Source organism: Odocoileus virginianus, unplaced genomic scaffold, assembly GCF_023699985.2.
Source record: "Odocoileus virginianus isolate 20LAN1187 ecotype Illinois unplaced genomic scaffold, Ovbor_1.2 Unplaced_Contig_3, whole genome shotgun sequence".
Taxonomy (NCBI): domain Eukaryota; kingdom Metazoa; phylum Chordata; class Mammalia; order Artiodactyla; family Cervidae; genus Odocoileus; species Odocoileus virginianus.
Genome location: NW_027224320.1, coordinates 270,400 through 291,012, shown reverse-complemented (window position 1 = coordinate 291,012; position 20,613 = coordinate 270,400). Strand labels below are relative to the sequence as shown.

The window sequence follows — 20,613 nt, the reverse complement described above, 5'->3', positions numbered from 1 at the left end:
AATGCACGTCGGAATTTGCTCATTCCCAGGCCTCATGCAGGGACCCTCTCAGTCAGCAAATTTGACCCTCGGTCACCATAACACAAATCATTTTGTGTTATGGTGTGTGATGGTGACCCCACAGTTGTCGAGTCTGTTGTTTCCACGTTTTAATAGCGCCCACTCCGCATGTGTGTAAGCCACATGAACACACACACATGCACACACAGCCTCACAGCTCTGGCTGTCTCACTCAGGTCTTGGTGGCACATGTGTGAATGTTGGCTGTATCCCGAAGAAGCTGATGCACCAGGCCGCGCTGCTAGGGCAGGCGCTGACTGACTCGAGGAAGTTCGGCTGGGAACACAGTCGGCAAGGTGGGTGGTGCGTGAAACAGTTCATACTGGGGGGAAAGAAGAATAGGTTTCTTAGAAACGCTTGCTCTTTCTGTTTCTGTAGTTGACTTTTACGTTAGTTTAATAAACACTTGTTAGGCACTCACATGTGCCAGCTGGACCCAGGATTCCAAGACGGTCAGTGCAGACCTCCTGTCGGGGCCTTAGGGCTGGGGAAGGGATGTTGCAGCCCGGCCATCCCAGACGCATAGCAGAGGGTGTGGGAGCTTTCGGGGCAGGAGTTAGAACTTGAGTCTAAGGAGAGCGCTGACTTGGGTGGAACGCCGCAGGCAGGCTGGATGGAGCAGGGTGGAGTGGTGTTCACGTTGGCCTGGAGCTGGTCCAGGGGCCTCTGAGCATGTGTGAGAAGGCAGAGGAGTGTGGCAGGCCTGGAACACACGGAACAGTGAATGGGGACGTGAGTGGATGAGGTTGGACAGCTGTTGAGAAGAGTGTGCAGAACTTCTGTACCAGCAGTAATAACTGACAGCAAATGGAGTAATGGAAATCACAACAAAAATGATACAAGGACTTGGAAGACACTCCACTAGGGGTGTACAAAACACACAAGGAAGTATGAAAGCATAAGAAAACTACGCTCTGATTTTGGAGGGAATGTTTGCATATTGTGAAGACATTATCTCAGAGTTATTTCCTAATGTTTATTGAAAGTCCAAGGAAAAATATCAGAATTTTTTTTTTCTTTTTGGAACTGGACAGGTTATTCTCAGTTCGTATCGAAAAGTAAATGTGTGAGGGTAGCTGTGCCACCTTTGAGGAAAGGGGAGCAACTTTTCCATCTGAATTTAAGATGCCATTGCTGCTTGTGACATGGCCGAGCAGATGGGTGACACAGTAGAGTGGGTCTTCTGTGGACCTGCCCCGTCAGGGCCCCGGGGACCTTCTAAGGTGCCCAGCCTCCGTGGTCCTGCTTCTGACTCTGCAGGTCTGGGGCGGGGAGTCCCCAGGAGCCGTGTATCTCAGCCCGCTTCTAGGGGTGCCGACGTGCAGGCATGTTGTGGAACTTCTGAGAATGTCTTTTACGCAAACCAGAAGCAGAGGTCCCCGGGGCCATGAGACGCATGGTTCTCTGAGGCCCAGGAGCCTGGCCTGTCTGGAGAGAGGGGCTGGCGGAGGACATGAGCCCGGCGGAGAGCTAGTCAGTGGTGGTCGTCACCCCGGGATCACAGGCGTGGGGTCAGGGAACACAGTCACCAGACTGACCGTCTGGACCACACGGTCGTAGACCTGTGGTCCTGTTGCTGAGACTGTGGGAAGGGTGATGTGACGTCTGGGCCATAATCGCTGACGTCGCCCAAGTCCCCACGCACAGTGACCTCTGTCCTCCCCTGTGTTCTGGGGTCCCTCAGCCTGGTGGGTGGGTCTCTGAGAGCACTGGAGGGTCAGGGTCCAAATGGGACCAAGGGTGAACCCCCAGTCAGCCGGGTTTGTGGTTGGGGGTCTCACCCAGCTTGATGGGACCCTGGACCAGTGTTTCCCTGGGGGGCATCAGCAGATGGGGTGATTCCAGGAAATGAGCCCCCCTGGCCGACGCAGGAGTAAGGAGGAGCCTTGACTCCACCAGCCTCTCCCTGGCTTCAGCAGGAAGTGGGTGAGCTCTCGTCTCTGCTCCGGTGTTCACTGTCACAGCCCTGCCCGCAGGGGACCCGTGTCCCACCTTAGATAGATCCTGGGGCTGGCTGTGGGAGGGCTGTTTCCCAGCCCACTCCGTGGATTTTCATCATGTTCAGAACTATGCCTTCTGCATGTCTGTAATATGAAAGAAGCTGTGTGTGTTAGCTGCTCAGTCATGTCCGACTCTTTGCAACCCCATGGGCTGTAGCCTGCCAGGCTCCTCCGTCTATGGGATTCTCCAGGCAAGAATACTGGAGTGGGTTGCCGCTTCCTTCTCCAGGGGATCTTCCCGACCCAGGGATCAAACCTGGGTCTCCTGCATTGCAGACAGACACTTTACCGTCTGAGCCACCGGGGAAGCCATGGCGGCTGTAACTGGCATAAAAAGGCTTCTTGCTGATTATCTTCTGTTCACTTCTGGATCCTTAAAGCAATGGATGCGTGTGTGCGGTGTGTGACTTCACAGCGGCCGTGCACCCCTCACGCCCACCCGCCCCCGGTCTCTCCCCAGTGAAGCACAGCTGGGCCACCATGACTGAGGCCATCCAGAGCCACGTCGGCTCACTGAGCTGGGGCCACCGGCTGGCTCTGCGGGAGAAGGCAGTGACCTACGTCAACTCCTACGGGGAGTTTGTCGAGCACCACAAAGTCAAGGTCAGTTGGGCCTTGGCCCCGTTGGTCGCCCCCCTTACTTCTGCCTGCACCCCGGGAACCCGGGCCCCGTGGTCCATGTGGAGGGCTGCCGCTCGTGTGTGAGCGTCCCGAGGCCCGACCACTCTGGTACCAGGTGAAAAGTGATGTTTGCTTTACTTTTTTCAAGGCAACCAATGAAAAAGGACAGGAGGCGTTTTATACCGCTGCCAAGTTTGTCATCGCGACGGGAGAGAGGCCACGCTACTTGGGAATCCAAGGAGACAAAGAGTACTGTATCACCAGGTGGGGTTAACTAGGCCGTCTGCCTGTAAGTTGCATTACATTTGTGTCTCCAGAGTGTTCGCTCCCTGTCTCCTTTCACAAGAGATTTGCGTTGACGACAGTGGAAGGGCACACAGGCAGCGCTAAGAGGACAGATGCACACGGGGTGTCTCCAGGCCTCCAGGCAGGAGACTGAGTCTGGGCTTTGGTTCACACTTGCTGGAGCCCAGAGTGAAGCAGCCAATGCCGTTAGCTTCAGGGTTTCATGTCTGTGCGATAGTGATGGACCAGGTGACTAGGAGAATGCTGGGATTCAACAGGAATTCCCAGTGGACAGTTGTGAAGAGGACCTGTGACTTCGATGTATAAAGTAGGACGATTGCACACTTTCTCGACCAGATGCAGTTTAAGAAATACATTTTTCACTGTGTGGCTGTTGAGGTGAACACCCAACAGAGGCTTTGCACGTGGCCCCGTTTGATTTCCAGTCACCTGGCTGGACGTCCTCCTCCGAGGGGGCACACCCGCGCTCCCCGGCGCCGTCCCACATGGAGGCCCTTCTCTCTGCAGCGACGACCTGCTCTCGCTGCCCTGCTGCCCAGGCGCGACGCTGGTGGTGGGCGCGTCCTGCGTGGCGCTGGAGTGCGCGGGCTTCCTGGCTGGCCTGGGCCTGGAGGTCACGGTGATGGTGCGCTCGGTCCTCCTGCGGGGCTTCGACCGGGACATGGCCGAGCGCGTGGGCGCCTCCATGCAGCAGCTCGGCGTGCGCTTCCTGCACAAGTTCGTGCCCGTGCAGGTGAGTCCCGGCCCGTCCAAAAATCCTGAGGCATGCGGGATGTTGAACCTGTGCCCCCTGCAGTGGGGGTGTCGAGTCCTTACCTCGACCACCATCTCCAGGAGGGAGAGGTCCCTCCTGGGGCTTCTCATGTTACCCTTGTTTGTGCTGCTCCCCAGGGACCCTGAGGATGGGGCGCCCACCCTGAGCCTCAGTGCCAGCTGTGCCCCTCCCCTCCCTGCCCACAAGTCACAGCTCAGTGCTGACGGCTCTGCTAGCAGCTGCCTCAGTACACACCCGTCTATAGAGCTGCCTGCTGGGCCTCTCCGTCTGAATTCCTCTCCATGTTTTAAATGCAACAAGACAAAACAAAGCTCCTGACTTCCCGCCCCGTGTCCTCTCCTGGCCTGTCTCCGTCCTCGAGAGGCGGTCCCCCGGTGCACACGGTCGGTGCCGTCCGCTCTTCCCGCTCACCCAGGGGCTTGTCTCTCCCTCAACCACCCTTGGGCCGGTCCTCCTCCCTCCGTCTGCTCCGTGCAGATGGAGCACACCCGCCTGCACACACGCACGCCCTGCGCCCCCCTGTTCTGTGTCCCCTGCGGAGAGAATCCACGCACTGTCCATCCTCGCCAGGTCCAGCAGCTGGAGAAGGGCCTGCCCGGGAGGCTGAAGGTAGTGGCTAAATCCACGGAAGGGACAGAGACGATGGAGGGCGTCTACAACACGGTGAGCGCCCGCCGGGCGAGCAGGGGGTGGACGGACACGCCCATGAGTTTGCGCAGATGAAACACGAGGGGAGATGATACCAGGGTTGACTTTTTGACTCTCCGTGAGACTCTAGTACATATGGAATGTGTTGAGCTGTTGATATTTGATGGTTTTTGGTGGCACACGAAGAATACGATGCTGAAATATGCAGGTGTGCGTAACTGTGCAGGGAACAAAATCTGGAAGCAGGTGTGATTGGAAGTTGCCCGTCGTGTCTGACTCTTTGCAACCCTGTGGGTGATACAGTCCATGGAGTTCTCCAGGCCAGAACACTGGAGTGGGGAGCCGTTCCCTTCTCCAGGGGATCTTCCCAACCCAGGGATCAAACCCAGGTCTCCTGCACTGCAGACAGATTCTTTACCAGCTGAGCTGCATGGGAAGCCTGGAAGCAGCTGTGCCTGCCTGCTTCTGCTGCTCACTTCTGGGGAGTTAGATGTCTTACACATTTCTGCATTTGACTGTTTTTGCAATAAGCATCGATTATATTTTATAATCAGAAGCAACAAAAACAAGCTATGTCAGATCTCCAAACAGTGTGAGTAGTCCACGGACCCCTGGGTGGCAGTCATAACTCAAACTCATGCAAATCAGACACCAGCATTTCTTGTGTAAACTGTAGTTTATCGCTAACCTGGATCAAACTATTCATTTATGTTTCATATACTCTAACAGCATGATTTTTTTCAACTTATAGTGAATGGTGTTGTGAGGATGACCAAAGCCAAAGATAGGTTTAAGGAAAACAAACATACGAACCAGCTCCTGTTGAGATTTTGATCAGGGTTGTGATGGATGTGTAATCAGGTAGAAGCACTTGATTCTGCAGTATCCAGGCTTACAGTTCATGGTACGTCTACCCTTTGACCTAGGCCGTCTGTAATAGCCCCCAGCAAAGTTAGTACATTTCTCTATAGGCCTCAAGAACATCTTCTGTTAGATTTATTCCTAGGTATGTACATGTTTCTGTATAGTTACAAATGGTGTTTTTGAAAAAGTGTCATTGTCTTTCACAGCCTGTTGCTGATAAATAGAAAGGCTGCTCAGTTGTGGGATCCGGTTCAGCACTCAGTGGTCTTGCTGAGCCCCTATTTGATCACGTGTCCTGAGATGGTCAGGCGTCGTCTTTGTTACGCATTCGTGGCAAGGGCTCGCTCCCTTCTGTTGGCTGCTTCCTTTTCTTCCTTTTTCCTGCATGAGGGCCCGGCCGCGGCCCCCCAGGCAGTGTTGACAGGAAATGCAGACCTCGACACTCCAGCCTTGTTCTCTGGGTCGGGAGGGAGGTTTTCATGTTTCGTGGTTAAAGAGTAAGGTTTCCCACAGGGTTTTGGTAGATATTCTTCACCGTGGTAAAGAAACCATTTTCTGTTTTTGTTTGCTAAGTTGTTTTTGTTGCTGTTGTTATTTTGGTTTTTTGTTTGTTAAAAGTCAGAAGTGGGTGTTCAGCTGTAAGGATGTTCCTTTTGTGGCTGTTAATGATTATTTTGTTCTTTAATCTGTTAGTGTGTTGCATTACATTGATTTACAGTCAACTTTATATTACTGGTGTAAATCCAACTGGATAATGAGTGGTTTCTTTGTCCTTTAATGGACCGGAACCTGGTGGTCCGGAGTCGACGATAAGAAAGTAAGAGAGAGAAAGAGGCTGACATCCCCTGGTTTACGCGGAAAGCCAATAGAGCCCTGTTCTCAGGGCGGCGCTGCTGCGCGGAGGCACCGGGCGCCCTCTCGAGTGGGTGAAGGCACAGGGCGCCTTCTCGAGAGGGTCTTAGAAGCCCGGGCAAGAAAGTGAGCTCAGCGGGCCTCCGCGCTCCAAGGAATTAGCCAGAAAGAGAGAGAGAGAGAGAGAGAGAGAGAGAGAGAGAATAGAAAGAAAGACAGACACGGGGACCGAAGCTCTGATGGAGCAAAGGTGTTTTAATCAACATGGTGTGTGCATATATACTGTCTGACAAGGTGGTTATTCTCACAAAAAATAAAGATTAAAATTCCAGCGTTACAAAACATGAGACATCCCTATCAAAGGGAGAGCTGCAAACGATCACCTTACCGTTTGGCTCGTAAAAAGGAAGAGGGTACTTATCGCCATAAAGAGAAATGCCTGGGTTCCTCCGCCTGGGAAAGGCGCGCCTCTCCTCTTCATTCCTGAATACTCAGGAATCAATAAGGCCCAGAGGGCTCCTGACAGATCCAGACATCACCCGGGAGCCTCTTGTTCAAGGCTTCCTGACAGTGGTTCTTCTTTTATGTTGCTAGATTGGGCTACTTAAAATTTTTGTATCTATATTCATGAATTATATTGGCTTATAATTTTCCTTTCACATATTGAACTTCCCAGATTTTGCTACCAAAGTTATTCTAGCTCATGAAAGAAGTCTGGAATATGTTCCTTCTTTTTCTATTCTCTAGAAGCATTTATGTAGTACCAGAACTGTTTTTGTTCAGTTGATAAATTGTGTCTGACTCTTTGGGACCCCAGGAACTGCAGCATGCCAGGCTTCCCTGTCTGTCACCAACTCCTGGAGCTTGCTCAAACTCATGTCCATTGAATCAGTGATGCCATCCAACCATCTCATCCTCTGTCATCCCCTTCTCTTCCTGCCTTCAATCTTTCCCAGCATCAGGGTCTTTTCCAATGAGTCGGTTCTTTGCATCAGGTGGCCAAAGTATTGGAGTTTCAGCTTCAACATCAGTCCTTCCAATGAATATTCAGGACTAATTTCCTTCAGGATGGACTGGTTGGATCTCCTAGCAGTCCAAGGGACTCTCAGGAGTCTTCTCCAACTCCACAGTTCAGAAGCATCAGTTTTCCGGTTCTCAGCCTTCTTGGTGGCCCAGCTTTCACGTGTGTACATGACTACTATAGCTTTGACTATACAGACCTTTGTTGGCAAAGTGATGTCTCTGCTTTTTAATATGCTGTCTAGATTTGTCATAGGTTTTCTTCCAAGGAGCAAGCATCTTTTAATTTCATGACCAGTCACCATCTGCAGTGATTTTGGAGCTCAAGGAAACAAAACCTGTCATTGTTGCCACCTTTTCCCCCGTCTATTTGCCATGAACTGATGGGACCGATGCCATGATCTTAGTTTTTTGAATGTTGAGTTTTAAGCCAACTTTTTCACTCTCCTCTTTTACTTTCATCAAGAGACTCTTTAGTTCTTCACTTTCTGCCATAAGGGTGGTGTCATCTGCATATCTGAGGTTGTTGATATTTCTCCCGGCAGTCTTGATTCCAGCTTGTGCTTCATCCAGCCCAGCGTTTCTCATGATGTACTCTGCATGTAAGTTACATAAGCAGGGTGACAGCATACAGCCTTGCATGTTTAATAGAGTGGGCCTAGAATGTTCAGTGAAGATATGTTCAGTTTTCTTTAACAGTCAAAGGACTGTTTAAGGCTGCTCTTTTTCTGCCAGCTTTTCCTGTTGAGTCATGGCTGATCTGGAGCCGTGCCGTCCACACCCCTCAGGGTCCGTCTGTGTGATGTGTGTTGGTGGCTAGTTCTTCTGCAGATTCTCTTTCAATTATAGGTTATTAGAAGATATTGAATAGTTTCAATAGGTCCTTGTGCTATACAGTAGGTCCTTGTTAATTATCTACTTAATATATAGCCCTGTGTATCTGTTAGCCCCAAACCTCTCATTCACCCCCTCCTGCCCTTTCCCCTTTGGCGACCCTGAGTCTGTTTTCTGTGTCTGTGGGTCTGCGTCTCTGTGTCATTCTTTACGATTCTGCATGTAAGTGACCCCAGGTGACACTTGCCTCCATCCAACTTCCTCCACTTAGCGTGATGACCTCTGCCCATCCATGTTGCTGCCGTGCCCTGATGTCTTTTTCCTGGCTGAGTAGTATTCCGCCGTCTGTGTTCACCACATCTTCTTTATCCATCCGTCTGTCCATGGACACTTAGGTTGCTTCCTCCACATAAATTTAAAACCAGCTTTCCAATTTCAAAGAAGTGCTGGGATTTTGACTGAGATTGTATTGCTTATGAAGATGAATTTGGTAAAACTGACATCTTAAATTAACAGCATTGATTCTTCCTGTACATGAACCTCTATATTTTTTCCATTTATTATGTTTACAAGTTCTTTAGTTTCTCTCAGCAACATTTTATCATTTTTCTCTGGAGGTCTTTCATGTTTCTGTTAAGTGTAGGTATTTCATATTTTTAACCTTCTGCAAATGATATTTTAAATTTTTAAATATTCAGTGGTTAGTTGGTAGTACATAGAAATACAAATGATTTTTCTGTATTGACCTTCTTAGGATTTGTTCTGCCTAAAACAGTAGTTTTGTTTCTTCTTTCCAGTCTGTGTGCATTTTATTTCCTTTTCTTGCCTCATTTCCCTGACTAAGACGTCCATGTGGTGCTGAACAGAGACTGTGAGGGTCTCCCGTCTCGGGGTGAGTGAGGCAGCCTCTCTCCGCTGTGAGTGTGTATGCCCTTGGGGTTCTGCAGATCCTTTTGTCAGGCTGGGGACGTGTGCTTCTAGTCCGAGAGCACCGAGGCTTCTATTGAAATCCTCAAGGGTGCTTAGTTTTGTCAAATGCTGTCCCAGCTTCTATTGGGATGAGTAAGTTTTTTTCTTTTTTATTCTGTTCAAATGATGAATTCCATTGATTGGTTTTTGTATGTTAAACCAGATTTGTATTTTGGGACAAAGCCCAAAATACTTGGTGACGATCAATTATCCTTTATTTATGTTGCTCTGTTTTATTTGCTGGCATCCGTTAAATGTCTGGCGTCTGTGCTCATGGGGAGTGTTGGCTCCTGGTTTTCTTTGGTTTTAAATTATCAGTGTTTCACCGCGCTGGGTCTCTGTCTCAGTGTGCAGGCATTCTCTGGTGGCGGCACGTGGGGCTGCCCTTCCCGCCGTGTGCGGCCTTCTCACTGCAGGGGCCTCTCTCGTTGTGGCACGCGGGCCCTGGGCGTCCAGGCTCAGCAGCTGTGGCCCAGGGTTTGGTTATCCCTCGGCACGTGGGCTTTCCCAGACCAGGAAAACCCATGTGCCCGCATCAGCAGGTGGATTCCTAACCGCTGAGCCACCAGGGCTGTCCTCTTCAATTTTCTTTTCTTTTTACTGCCCTTGTCTGGCCTTGTGTCAGACATTCACACCTTACAAACAGGCCCTGTTGTCCCTTGTTCTTATCCTGGAGGCTTTGTGTATCATCGGTGTTTTTCCTAAGTGTCACATACACTTTACTAACAAGGTCACCTGGCTCTAGAGTTAACTCATGGAGAAGTTTATACACCGTGGATTCAGTCTCTGTGAGTATGAAGCCCTTAATCTGCTTGAGCTGCCATGGCATCTAGGGGTTGATCACATGGGGTCACAGGGAGAAAGTGACCATCTGCACTCCAAGGAGAGAGGCCTCAGAGGAGACTGACCTGTGGACTCCTGGTCTCAGGAGTCTGACCTCCAGAACTGAGAGGAACCTCATCCGGGGTTCTCTGTTATGTTCCGAACTAGGACACTCTTCCCTGGTAGCTCAGTGGTAAAAAGTCCGCCTGCCAATGCAGGAGACAAGGGCTCAACCCCCTGGAGAAGGGAATGGCTACCCGTTCCAGTATTCTTGCCTGGAGAACTCCATAGACAGAGGCTATAAGGCTGGCGGGCTACAAGGTCATGGGGTCACAAAGAGTCAGACAAGACTTATTGACTGAACAACAATAGCCTTGTTGTACCTTAATCAACACTGTAAAGGCCCATCTCCAAATACAGTCTCATTCCGAGGTCTTCGGGGTCAGTGCCTCAACATGAATTAGGGGAGGGGGCTCAGTGCGTCCTGTGCCGTAGGGCTACTCAGAGTCATGTGGGTGTAAGTTTGGTAAAGTCTGTCTTTGCAAGCATCTATTTCATCTAAACTGTCAAATTGATTGGCATAGGCTGTTGATGACATTCTGTTGTTCTCCTGTCATCGTCTGAAGGATTCATCATGATGTTCTTGTTTTCATTCCTGGTGTTGATGATCTGTGTTTCTGCCGTCTCTCTAAACACAGGTTTTGTTAGCAGTTGGTCGTGACTCCTGTACGAAGAAGTTAGGGCTGGAGAAGATTGGTGTGAACATCAGTGAGAAGTACGTTCCCTTGTGTTAGCGCCCAGCCCTGCTCAAAGCTCAGTGTTCCCACAGATCGCCCCTGGGAAATTCTGACTTAATTACTGAGATGCTTTGAATTTATTTTGTAGTAAGTGATGTGTCAGCTCTGTATTATCAGTTATTTCATTAATCAGTTGATAACTGTTAATGTTTTCCTTAAATATTTCAGGTATTAAGCAGTTACTTATAAAAAATAATTGTGGAAATGTACGCATCCACTTTCTGTGGTTTAGAATGAATTTGTCTGTCCTTGATCAGGCAAGGAGGAAAATTCCAAAGCAGTATGTTCAACTCTGGGGGAGGCCTGGTGCTGTCCTCAGCGCTCAGAAAGCAGGCAGCAGTTTGTCTGAGCCGTGGGGCCAGGGACGCTTGGTGACAGAGGCACACGAACGCCTGGCGGGGTCTTCTTCTCTGCCTCCTTCTTTTCCTGGAAGAGAGTCTGCTTCCAGCAGTGCAGAGTCAGTTGTGGTATATTTATTCTTCCCCGAACGCAATAGGACGGGCAAGATCCTGGTAAACGACGAGGAGCAGACCAGTGTGCCCTACGTCTACGCTGTCGGGGACGTCCTGGAGGGCAAGCCGCAGCTCACCCCGGTCGCCGTGCAAGCAGGCAAGCTGCTGGCTCGAAGGCTTTTTGGGGGCCGATCAGAGAAGGTTAGTTTCTCACTGCTGTCTTTGGGACAACGTCTAAATCAAAACCATGGTGAGGGAAAAGTCAGCGCACGTGGCACCATGTGCTCGTTCTGCAGGGAAGGCGCCCCCTGTGCCGTGTGCAGTTCCCCACTGTTTGCCGATGGTTTTGAAGAAATACTTTATGAGCATCTTACGTTCAGGGTGTTGTCCTGGGTGACGCGGGGGCACCCGGGTGGGGCCGTCTTGTCTTCTTACCGGAGGGGTCGGGGAGCGCTTCCCGGGGCGGGGGGGGGGGGGTGTCTGCTCCAGCAGCCAGGTGGCTTGGGGTGAGACAGGCACGTGGCCTTCTCCCTCGGCAGGCCGGCCCGTCACCCTGCCCGATGCGGCGGAAGGGCGTCCTGCTCGTCCTCGCAGGGGTGCGGCCCTGTGCCTGGCTGGGGGGTCCTGGTCCCACTGAAGCGGCCAGCGTCGGGGCTCCCCGTCTGCTCAGTGACTCAGTCTCTGAGCCGTGGCGGTGCGGGTCACCTGCACGGGGCCGTGCTCATTCGTCCTCCGTTTACAAGTGTACGTCGTGCAGATTGTCACTGTAAAAAGCAGGAGGAAACAAGAGACATGAGCTGTCTGTCTTGCAGTGTGACTACGTCAACGTCCCCACCGTGGTGTTCACGCCCTTGGAGTACGGCTGCTGTGGGTACTCAGAGGAGAAGGCTAGCGAGGTGTACCAGGCGGAGAATCTGAATGTAAGATGTGGGGTTGGTGCATTCTCAGACCTCGGCTCCAATCCACAGTTTCTCCTGTTGGCCACTTCTTATTCTGTAGTTTTGCAAGTTCCTATAAGGGCTGCATTGTTGGAAATTGTATTCCTGCTTTAGGAAAGTTGGGAATTAAATCATGTAAGCCCTGTTTCTAGCAGAGTGACCGTCACACAGCTGGGAAGAAGGACGCAGACTGTGCACACAGGCTTTGAGTGCGTGGGCAGCATCTGCGGGGGGGCCTCGGGGGAGCACAAGTGTCCCGGGAGCTGTGGGCAGGGGGAGGACCGGGGCTGGGGGGCCGTGGCCGCTCCTCCTTCTCCTGCTGGGGCTCACGTGTGCGTGTGTATGTGTGTGCATGTCTCTGTGTGTGCACACGTGTACGTGCATGTGTACATGTCTGTGTGTGTGCGCACATGCACTCGCAGGTCATGCTTCTGTTCCTGCAGAAACAGACGCTTGTGGCCTCTCCCCACGGCAAGGTCACTGCTAGCTCTGGCCTTTGGAGGAGCTAAGTGACCCAGGTCTGCTTCAGTCACACGTCGTGGGGACGTTTGCTGGCCCGAGCTGGCTCTGTCCACCTTCCCCGCACGGCGTGGCGGGGCCGGGCTCAGGCAGTGAGTGGCTCGGGGTGGGGGCCGGTTCCGGGGCTGCGGGCTGTCCAGACGCCCCCAGAGTGGCTCTCTGCTCCCCTCCGCCTCAGGGTCTGCTCACTGTGATGTGGCAGGTGGTCCCAGTGGCCTTCTCCTGCCTCCTCCCCACATGGGAGGGTTGGGGAGATGAAGGGGGTCAGAGGGTTAGAACCACTGCGTGTTTTCAGGGGCTGTTGTTTAGGTGGCATTTTCAGTGAGAAGTTTCCATTTCAGAGGACGTAACCTGATCAGAGTTTATAATTAACTCCTGGGAATAATGAACCACCTGTGTGAGTGGTGAACTGTTAGTCCGGTCTCTGATGAGTGACGGTAGCCGTCGTGGATGGTAGGCGCATGAGAGGAAGGACGTAGGAGGCTGCACCCCAGGTGAAGGGGCGCGTCTATAGGAAGAACCCCCAGTTATGGGCTCACTCTCCATCTCCCCTAAGGCCCCCTGCACATCGGCGCACCGAGTCTAGACTTTGACTTTTGCATTTTGCAGGACTGAAAATTTGATCTATTAGTATTTTCGATACTCCTACTATAAAGAGACTTGAGGAAACCTCGCATAAATCCACATATTATATTTTTTCAAGTGAGGAAATTAAGGTGAAAAGTGAGGGTAGACACAGTAAGACGGGATAAGAAGATGGAATTCGTTCACAAAATTCATGCCATAAATTCCTCCGGACTTTGATCTCTGATAAGGAGCTTGTATGTAGAATATCAAAGAACTCTTACAACAATAAAAGCCAAATAACCTGGCTTTTAAAAGAGCAAAGGATATTTCCCCAAAGAACGTGCACAAGTGGCCAGCAGACACGTGAAAAGATTCTCAGTGTCACTGTCATCAGGGAAACACCTCACAAGGTTAGTGAGAGGCCATGGGGTGACTTATGAAAGTTTTCACCATTTCTGTGGGTTCTGTCTTCACTCTCCTGATGGTGTCCTTTGAAGCACAAAGATCTTTCTTTTTGGTGCAGTCCGGTGTGTCTTTTTTTTTTTTTTTTCCATTGTCACATGTACTCTTGATGTCACTTCTGACAAGTCATTGTCTGACCCACAGTCGTGAAGGTTGATGCCCGTGTTTTCTTCCTGGAGTGTTACGGTTTTCAGCTCTGACATGTGGGCCTCTGATCCATTCTGAGGACTTCCTGTGCACGTGTGAGGTCGGGGTCCAGCCTCATTCCCCCGCACGTGGGGGCCCATTTCTCCTTGAAGAGCTTCCTCCTAGTGAGGAAATACGGGCACTGATCTAACTTACAAATTTCAGTGTAATTGGGAGGGCGGGTGGGAGGGCAGCGGCCAGGGAAGAGAGAGTGAAGCCTCCTGAGAGGAGGGCAGGCCAGGAAGCAGAGCCCGCCCAGGAGCAGGCAGCCGCAGCAGAAGTGTGCTGTTCAGAAGCGTGCAGGCTGGTGACAAGCAGGAGGGAAGGCACTTGTGTCTGGGCGGCAGAGGTGGCTGGCCGCGTACCAGAGCTTTTAAATGTGCACTTCTTGTGCATATGTTGATTTAACAGTTAAAACTCTTTTAAAAAGGCAGTAATAGGGAGATGATTTTAGGGGGCGGGCTGTGCCACTCAGCTTGTTAGATCTCAGTTCCCCAACTGAACTCGCACCCCCATGCAAAGAAAGTGCCGAGTGATAACGACTGGACCCCTAGGGAACTCCGAAGGGAAGGTCTGGACAATGAGAGCTCTGGGCGGAGGGGGGACCAGCGCTGTCAGGTAGTCGTTTATCCTGAGGGTACAGGCCCTAAAACTGTGCTGAGGGGCACACAGGTGACAGAAAGACCAGCAGAACAGAATCTGAAGCCCAGATTGATTCAGGTGCTTAGGAGAATTAACATGTGATAAAGGCGGTATTTTAAATCTATGGCAAAAGACGTTCATTGAGGGTGTTGGAGTAAGTGGACAGCATTCAGGAAAAATGTTAAGTTGGGCCCATGCTTCACGCCCACTTTAAACCAGGAGGATCAAATACTTAAATGAAACAAAATCTTCCAAATACTGGAAGGAAAATCATAGCTAACACATTGATGTGAAGAGCCAACTCATTGGAAAAGACCCTGATGCTGGGAAAGATTGAAGGCAAGAGAAGAAGGGGCTACGACAGAGGATGAGATGGTTGGATGGCATCACCGACTCAATGGACATGAGTTTGAGCAAGCTCCAGGAGATAGTGAAGGACAGGGAAGCCTGGCGTGCTGCAGTCCATGGGGTCACAGAGTCAGACACGGCTGGGCCACTGAACAACAATGCGCGTGAGGAGAGGAGTGGAGGGGATACAGGGGGAGGGTCCCGCGCAGGACTCGGCGTGTCGAAGCCAGGAGCTTCCTGTTTCAGAAATCCTGTTTATAATCTCAGGAGTGGGCACCATCTCTTTTCTTAACATCTGGAGTATATTTTAGGAATAATACCTTGGGGTGAAGATGCATTTATCTCATGTTCCTAGTAGCCACAGAGATTAAAAAGTTTGTATCAAAAGTTTCGGAGAGCTGGTGGACACACTGCCGTCTCTGTGTGGCCACAGAGCCCTGCAGGCGTGTCCCCATGGACGCCGACCTCTGCCTCTCTCTTGCAGGTCTACCACACTCTGTTCTGGCCTCTCGAGTGGACAGTGGCCTGCAGAGACAGCAACACTTGTTACGCGAAGATAATCTGCAATAAACTGGAGAACGTACGTCATGTGGTTGGAAGCAGGCATGCCTTGATTTTAAAATGTCGCTTTTAGTCTCGTATCTGGGTTTTTATAATCTCCTTAAAGATAGCTCTCGGGGCTAGGCAGGGATCCTAGAGACTGCCACCCAGGTGCTGTGCTTGCGGGGATGGACCCGTGCCTCCCTTTCTCCGTGGGATTGTGTCTCTCTGGGGCGCTCTGACGGGTGGTGTGGCGCCTCAGGCTCTGCCGTGATCTGGGCCATCGACGACACAGCGTAGGCGCATCCGTCTGCATCTGGAGACACAGGCATGCCTTGAAGACATTGCGGGTTTGGTTCCAGACCTGGCAATAAATCGAATGTCATGGTCGTGTGAGCCCCGGAATTGTTTGGTTTCCCTGTGCATGTGATGTCACATTTACACCAGACTACAGTCTTTATCAGTCGCGTTCTGTCTAAAAAACTCAACATACAACCTTAATTTAAAAATGCTTTATGCTTCAACAGTCTAACCATCAGCTGGCCCTCAGCAGATTGCAGCGCTCTTGCTGGTTGAGGGTCTGGCTGCAGCGCTGGGGCTGCTGACTGCTCAGGGCAGAGGTGGCTGAAGGCTGGGGCGGCTGCAGCTGTTTCTCAAAACAAGATGACTGGGACGCTGGCCGCTTGGAAGGACTCTTCTTTCATGAGTGGTTTCCCTGAAGTAGGCAGTGCTGTTTGGTAGCGTTTCACCCACAGCGGCACTGCCTTCAGAGCTGGAGTCCGTCCTCTCAGACCTGCCGCTCTTCATGCACCAAGCGCGTCGCGCTGGTTGTCAGCATGGCTGTGGGCGCAGCCTCTTGCAGGAGTGGCTCTCTCTCAGGAACCGCTGCTTGTGCTTGTCCGTCGGGAGCAGCTCCTCCTGCGTTTGGTTCATCCTCAGGTGGCGGTAACTCAGCCCCTTCAGGACCCACTTCGGACCCCAGTTCTCCTGCTGCTTCCAGCACGTCTCCCTTCCTTCCTGCAGGAAGTCCTGGGCCCCTCGCTGTCATCCATGGGGGCTAGAGTTAGGTTCTTCCAAACGCCTCTCAGGTTTCTGCTCTGACCTCGTCCCACGAGCCGCGATGCTCTTACAACATCTGGGACGGGACTTCTCTCCAGAAGACCTTTGGTCCACTCTGCCCGGATCCGCCCGAGGACTCACTGTCTGTGGCAGCTGCAGCCTAGCAGAATGGATTTGTCCAACAATAAGACGTGGAAGTCAAGATTGCTTCTTGACTGCTGGACAGCAGAGGGCTGCTGTGTCAGCCGATGTGAAAGCAACATCCATCAGGTTGAGCATCTCCATCAGAGTTCTGGGGTGGTCAGGGGCATGTCATTTGGAAAGGGCATTCCTATTTGGAAAGGAATCTTTTCTTCTGAGCAGTTGGTCTCAACAGTAGGCTTAAAGTATTCCCTAAACCATGTTGTAAGCAGATGTCATCCAGGCTTTGTTGAGCACAAAGCAGAGTCGATTCAGCTTAATTCTTAAGGGCCCTGGGGTTTGGGGAATGGCAGGTCAGTGCTGGGTTCCACTGTGTCAGCGCCCAGCACGAGAGCAGCCTGTCCTCTGAGGCTGTGAAGCCAGACTCTGACTTCTTGTCTCTCACCGTGAAAGGACTGCATGCACGCTCAGCTGCGTCAGTCGTGTCCGACTCTGTGGCCTCATAGACTGCGGCCCGCTATCTCACCGTGAAAGGGCTGCGTGCACGCTCAGCTGCGTCAGTCGTGTCCGACTCTGTGACCCCATAGACTGCGGCCCGCCATCTCACCGTGAAAGGGCTGCGTGCACGTTCAGCAGCGTCAGTCGTGTCTGACTCTGTGGCCCCATAGACTGCGGCCCGCCATCTCACCGTGAAAGGGCTGCGTGCACGCTCAGCCGCGTCAGTCGTGTCCGACTCTGTGACCCCATAGACTGCGGCCCGCCATCTCACCGTGAAAGGGCTGCGTGCACGCTCAGCCGCGTCAGTCGTGTCCGACTCTGTGACCCCATAGACTGCGGCCCGCCAGGCTGCTCTGTCCATGGCACTCTCCAGGCAAGGATACCGGAGGGGGTTGCCATGCCCTCTTCCAGGGGATCTTCCCCACCCAGGGATGGAACCCAGGTCTCACGTCTCCTGCATTGGCAGGCAGGTTCTTTACTGCTAGTGCCGTGAACGCCCCAGATGCATCCTTCCATCCACGTTGGAAACCACTGTGTCGGAGCTTCTGGGGAGGTTAGGTCTTCCGGGTAAAGGGCCGCAGCCTGTGTGTCAGCGCTTGCTGCCTCCCCGGCCTCGCGGTGCTGTATCTGAGACGGCTCCTTCCTGAGTCCCTGCGAGCCCGCTCCACCAGGTCCCACTGCCCTGCAGTGTCCTTCCCCCTCTCTGCCTTCACGGAACCGGAGGGGATCACGGCCTTGCTCTGGAGGCTTTGATCAGGGGACGCGGGGGCTGGTCTGCTCTTCCGTCCGGATGCCAGGGCTGACCCACCCACGTCAGCAGGCAGGCTGCTCCCCTCCCCTGCTCCTGCGCTTGCTGAGGCAGTGCTCCCAGTGCCTCGGGGGGCTGTCCTGTCGCATTGTCAGCCTGGCTGACTGTCCGGCTCAGGAGGCCCAGCTCTCAGCCTGTCCTGGCTCTCCACCCGCCCTCCCCATTTCCAGCTTCTGATGTCAAGGAGAGGTGTGCGATTCTTGCTTCCGTTTGAACGTTCAGAGGCCATCATTGGGAGATTATTGGCCTAATTTCAGTGTGTTCCTGTCCCAGGGAAGAGGGAGGCCAAGGAGGCGGAGATGGGCTGGGGGCAGGAGCCAGTCGGTGGAGCCATGGGCAAAGGTCCCCGTGCCACGTGGACCTCGTTCGCGGTACACAGAACAGTTACAGGAGCACCATCACAGTCCCTGATCACGGGTACAATCACAAGGAAGAAGTTGGAAGCAGTGTGAGAGTTTCCAGAGTGTGGCACAGAAGCACCAAGTGAGCGATTGCTGCCGGAAAGGCGTTGCCGGGAGACGTGCCCCGCACGGCGTTGGCACGGACCTGCGGTCTGCCAGGAGCAGAGCTGTGTGCAACACAGCGTGTCTGCCTGTAGCCAGGACGTGCCACAGGCGGTTAGGAGATGCCTCCGTGCAGTGAGAGCCTGCTTAGAAGTCCTCAGATTCTGATGGAGGCGCTCACAGCGGCAGGTGCAGGGCCCCCCGTGGAGCGCGAGGGAAGCCCGAGAGCCCCTCGCCCCTCTGTGCGGGCAGCAGGGCCCCTCGAGGCCAGTGAAGAGTGTGCGAGGCTGTGCCAGGATGGGGCGCCTCCCTCCTCAGAGTCTGAGATTCTTTCTGGGGAGGTCGGACATGAAGTTGCCAATGATGTGAACTCCTGCACCCCTCCAGGGGTCCCTCCCATGGGGCCTGGAGACTCCGGGCATCGCTCACGGCCCCCAGGGAGCACCCGTCACTGTGGGGTGTTCTTTCGCAGGCCCGCTGTGGGGGCATAGGCCTTTCCCTGGTGGCCCTGAAGCTCTAGATGGGGGAGAGATGAGAGCTGTGGATGGGGAGACCCAGGGGAGCCCGGGATGAATCGACTGGCCCCACTGTGTTGCGTGGGGGTGAGGGGAGAGGGCCTCCCACTCCTTGGTGTCCGTGCCCTGGGCCAGGAGTGGGGCCCCTGCTCGGAAGGCACACACCCTGGTGTGGCTGTTAGCCCTAACTTTTCAGACTGTCATTCAGCACTCTTTCGGGGTAACTGGAAGCGTCCACCAAGCTGGGAACCCCTCTGGGCAGAGGTGCACACTCGTCCTGGTGGGTTGGAGCTCACGGTATCTCGGGGCATGCGCCCAGGGCTCTCCCACAGAGTCTCAAGGGCGCAGGCTCCTGGTGGTGCTCTGGGCTCAGGGCAGCGTTAGAGGCGCTTTTCTGGGGGAGATGCTGTAAGTGAACTTGGGATGACGAGGCTCCTAGTCAGGGCATTAACCTACTGGCTTCCTTTCGGAAGGATCGGGTGGTAGGATTTCACGTCCTCGGACCGAACGCCGGGGAGATCACCCAGGGCTTTGCCACCGCCATGAAGTGTGGGCTCACAAAGCAGCTGCTGGATGACACCATCGGGATCCACCCCACGTGCGGAGAGGTGCGCCCCCCGGGGCTCCGGGGGTGGGGAAGGCCTGCTGTCTGCAGCTGCATGCTCCCAGGGGCACCGTCAGCGCCGCGCTCGGGACGCGTCCTCCCGAAGCTGGCGTCTGCACCGCTGCCTGTGAATCACTGTCTTTCCTCCCCTGGGCAGGTATTCACCACCTTGGAGATCACCAAGGCATCGGGACTGGACATCACGCAGAAGGGCTGCTGAGGCTAGGCCCTGCCGCCCCATCCTGTCCCTCCCCGCGTCGGTGAGACGGCGCGTGTGGCTCGGGAAGCCCGCGGGCTGCCCGGGGACAGGAGGCGGGACGGCGTGGGGGGCCCACTGCCCGGCTGGGCTGACGGGAGGGCAGACTCGCTGCCTCCTTGACGTCTTTGCTCAGAGCCGCCAGGTGAGCCAAGACCGACCTCTGCCCACCAGCTTCTCCACAAGGCCTTTCTCGACTGACTCATCCAAGTCAGCGCTCCTGCTTGCTGTGGTTTGACCTCCTCCTTGTTGCTTCCACAGAACCAGTCTCTGTTATGAAACTGACTCCAGTGGGCGTGTTCAGCGTGTTGAGCTTCAGAGTAATATGAAAACATTGTCAGTACTGTGTTATGGGAAATCTAATTTAAAGTTATTTAAAACGTTTCTGTTCACAGTCTGTTTACTCACAGCCTGGTTCAGCAAATGACCAGGTGATGTCAGGGGCTTCCCTAGGGGTGTGCATGCCTGTCAGCATCTAAAAGGGCTAGAGGCAGGCAGCCTTCCCTGGGGAGGAGCCTGTTTCCTCCCCAGCAGACCTCCCAGCCCCAAGTCCAGGGTTCCAGACCACGGTGTGGTCCTGGGCTGCCTGCCACCCACTGGCCCACTGGTCCTGTGATCAGAACTTCTTTTTAAAAGAAACTTTAGGCCAGTAAGCAGGTCGGGGTCACCATCTGTGCGCGGGGTGTTTGCCACCCTCCCTGGAGGCGGCAGAGGGGGCTGCGGAGGGGCGGGGCGCCCGGCTTTCCGGTCTCGGGGTCCAGTTACTGAGGAGACACAAGCAGGCAAGGGGGGAGCGGTTGCCGTGGCGGCAGCACAGTGGCCCCCGGGAGGCGCTGCTGGTTCCTGCATGTGGGCTGGCAGCAGTCGACGGTGTAACGCAGGCGGAGTGCTTTCTCTTACTTGTTGGAGCATTTCTCGTAACGGCTGTTGTAGCATCTTGGCCAGGTAATACAGCTGTCTGTGTTGTCTCGGCATTGGCATCTAGTCACCACCTCTTCTCCTTCAAG

At 53.4% G+C, this 20,613-nt stretch overlaps 1 protein-coding gene across 4 annotated transcripts in view; it reads left to right on the top strand.

The window, feature by feature from the left end:
* Positions 1 to 19,990, top strand: part of TXNRD3 (thioredoxin reductase 3) — a 33,024-nt gene extending 13,034 nt beyond the window's left edge. The window contains exons 6-17 of one of the 4 annotated variants that reach the window (XR_011486278.1): positions 237 to 356; positions 2,521 to 2,663; positions 2,830 to 2,945; positions 3,495 to 3,720; positions 4,333 to 4,425; positions 10,470 to 10,546; positions 11,065 to 11,221; positions 11,833 to 11,940; positions 15,167 to 15,262; positions 19,220 to 19,354; positions 19,508 to 19,751; positions 19,868 to 19,990. Coding sequence is in view for 3 of the 4 variants with exons in the window: in XM_070463505.1 (XP_070319606.1) it covers positions 237 to 356; positions 2,521 to 2,663; positions 2,830 to 2,945; positions 3,495 to 3,720; positions 4,333 to 4,425; positions 10,470 to 10,546; positions 11,065 to 11,221; positions 11,833 to 11,940; positions 15,167 to 15,262; positions 19,220 to 19,354; positions 19,508 to 19,570 (1,334 nt within the window). In the remaining variant the exon portion in view is untranslated. Of the gene's footprint in view, positions 1 to 236; positions 357 to 2,520; positions 2,664 to 2,829; positions 2,946 to 3,494; positions 3,721 to 4,332; positions 4,426 to 10,469; positions 10,547 to 11,064; positions 11,222 to 11,832; positions 11,941 to 15,166; positions 15,263 to 19,219; positions 19,355 to 19,507 lie in introns of all 4 variants that reach the window. The other 3 variants (XM_070463505.1, XM_070463507.1, XM_070463506.1) reach the window with 3 other exon arrangements.
* Positions 19,991 to 20,613: the final 623 nt, after the last annotated feature.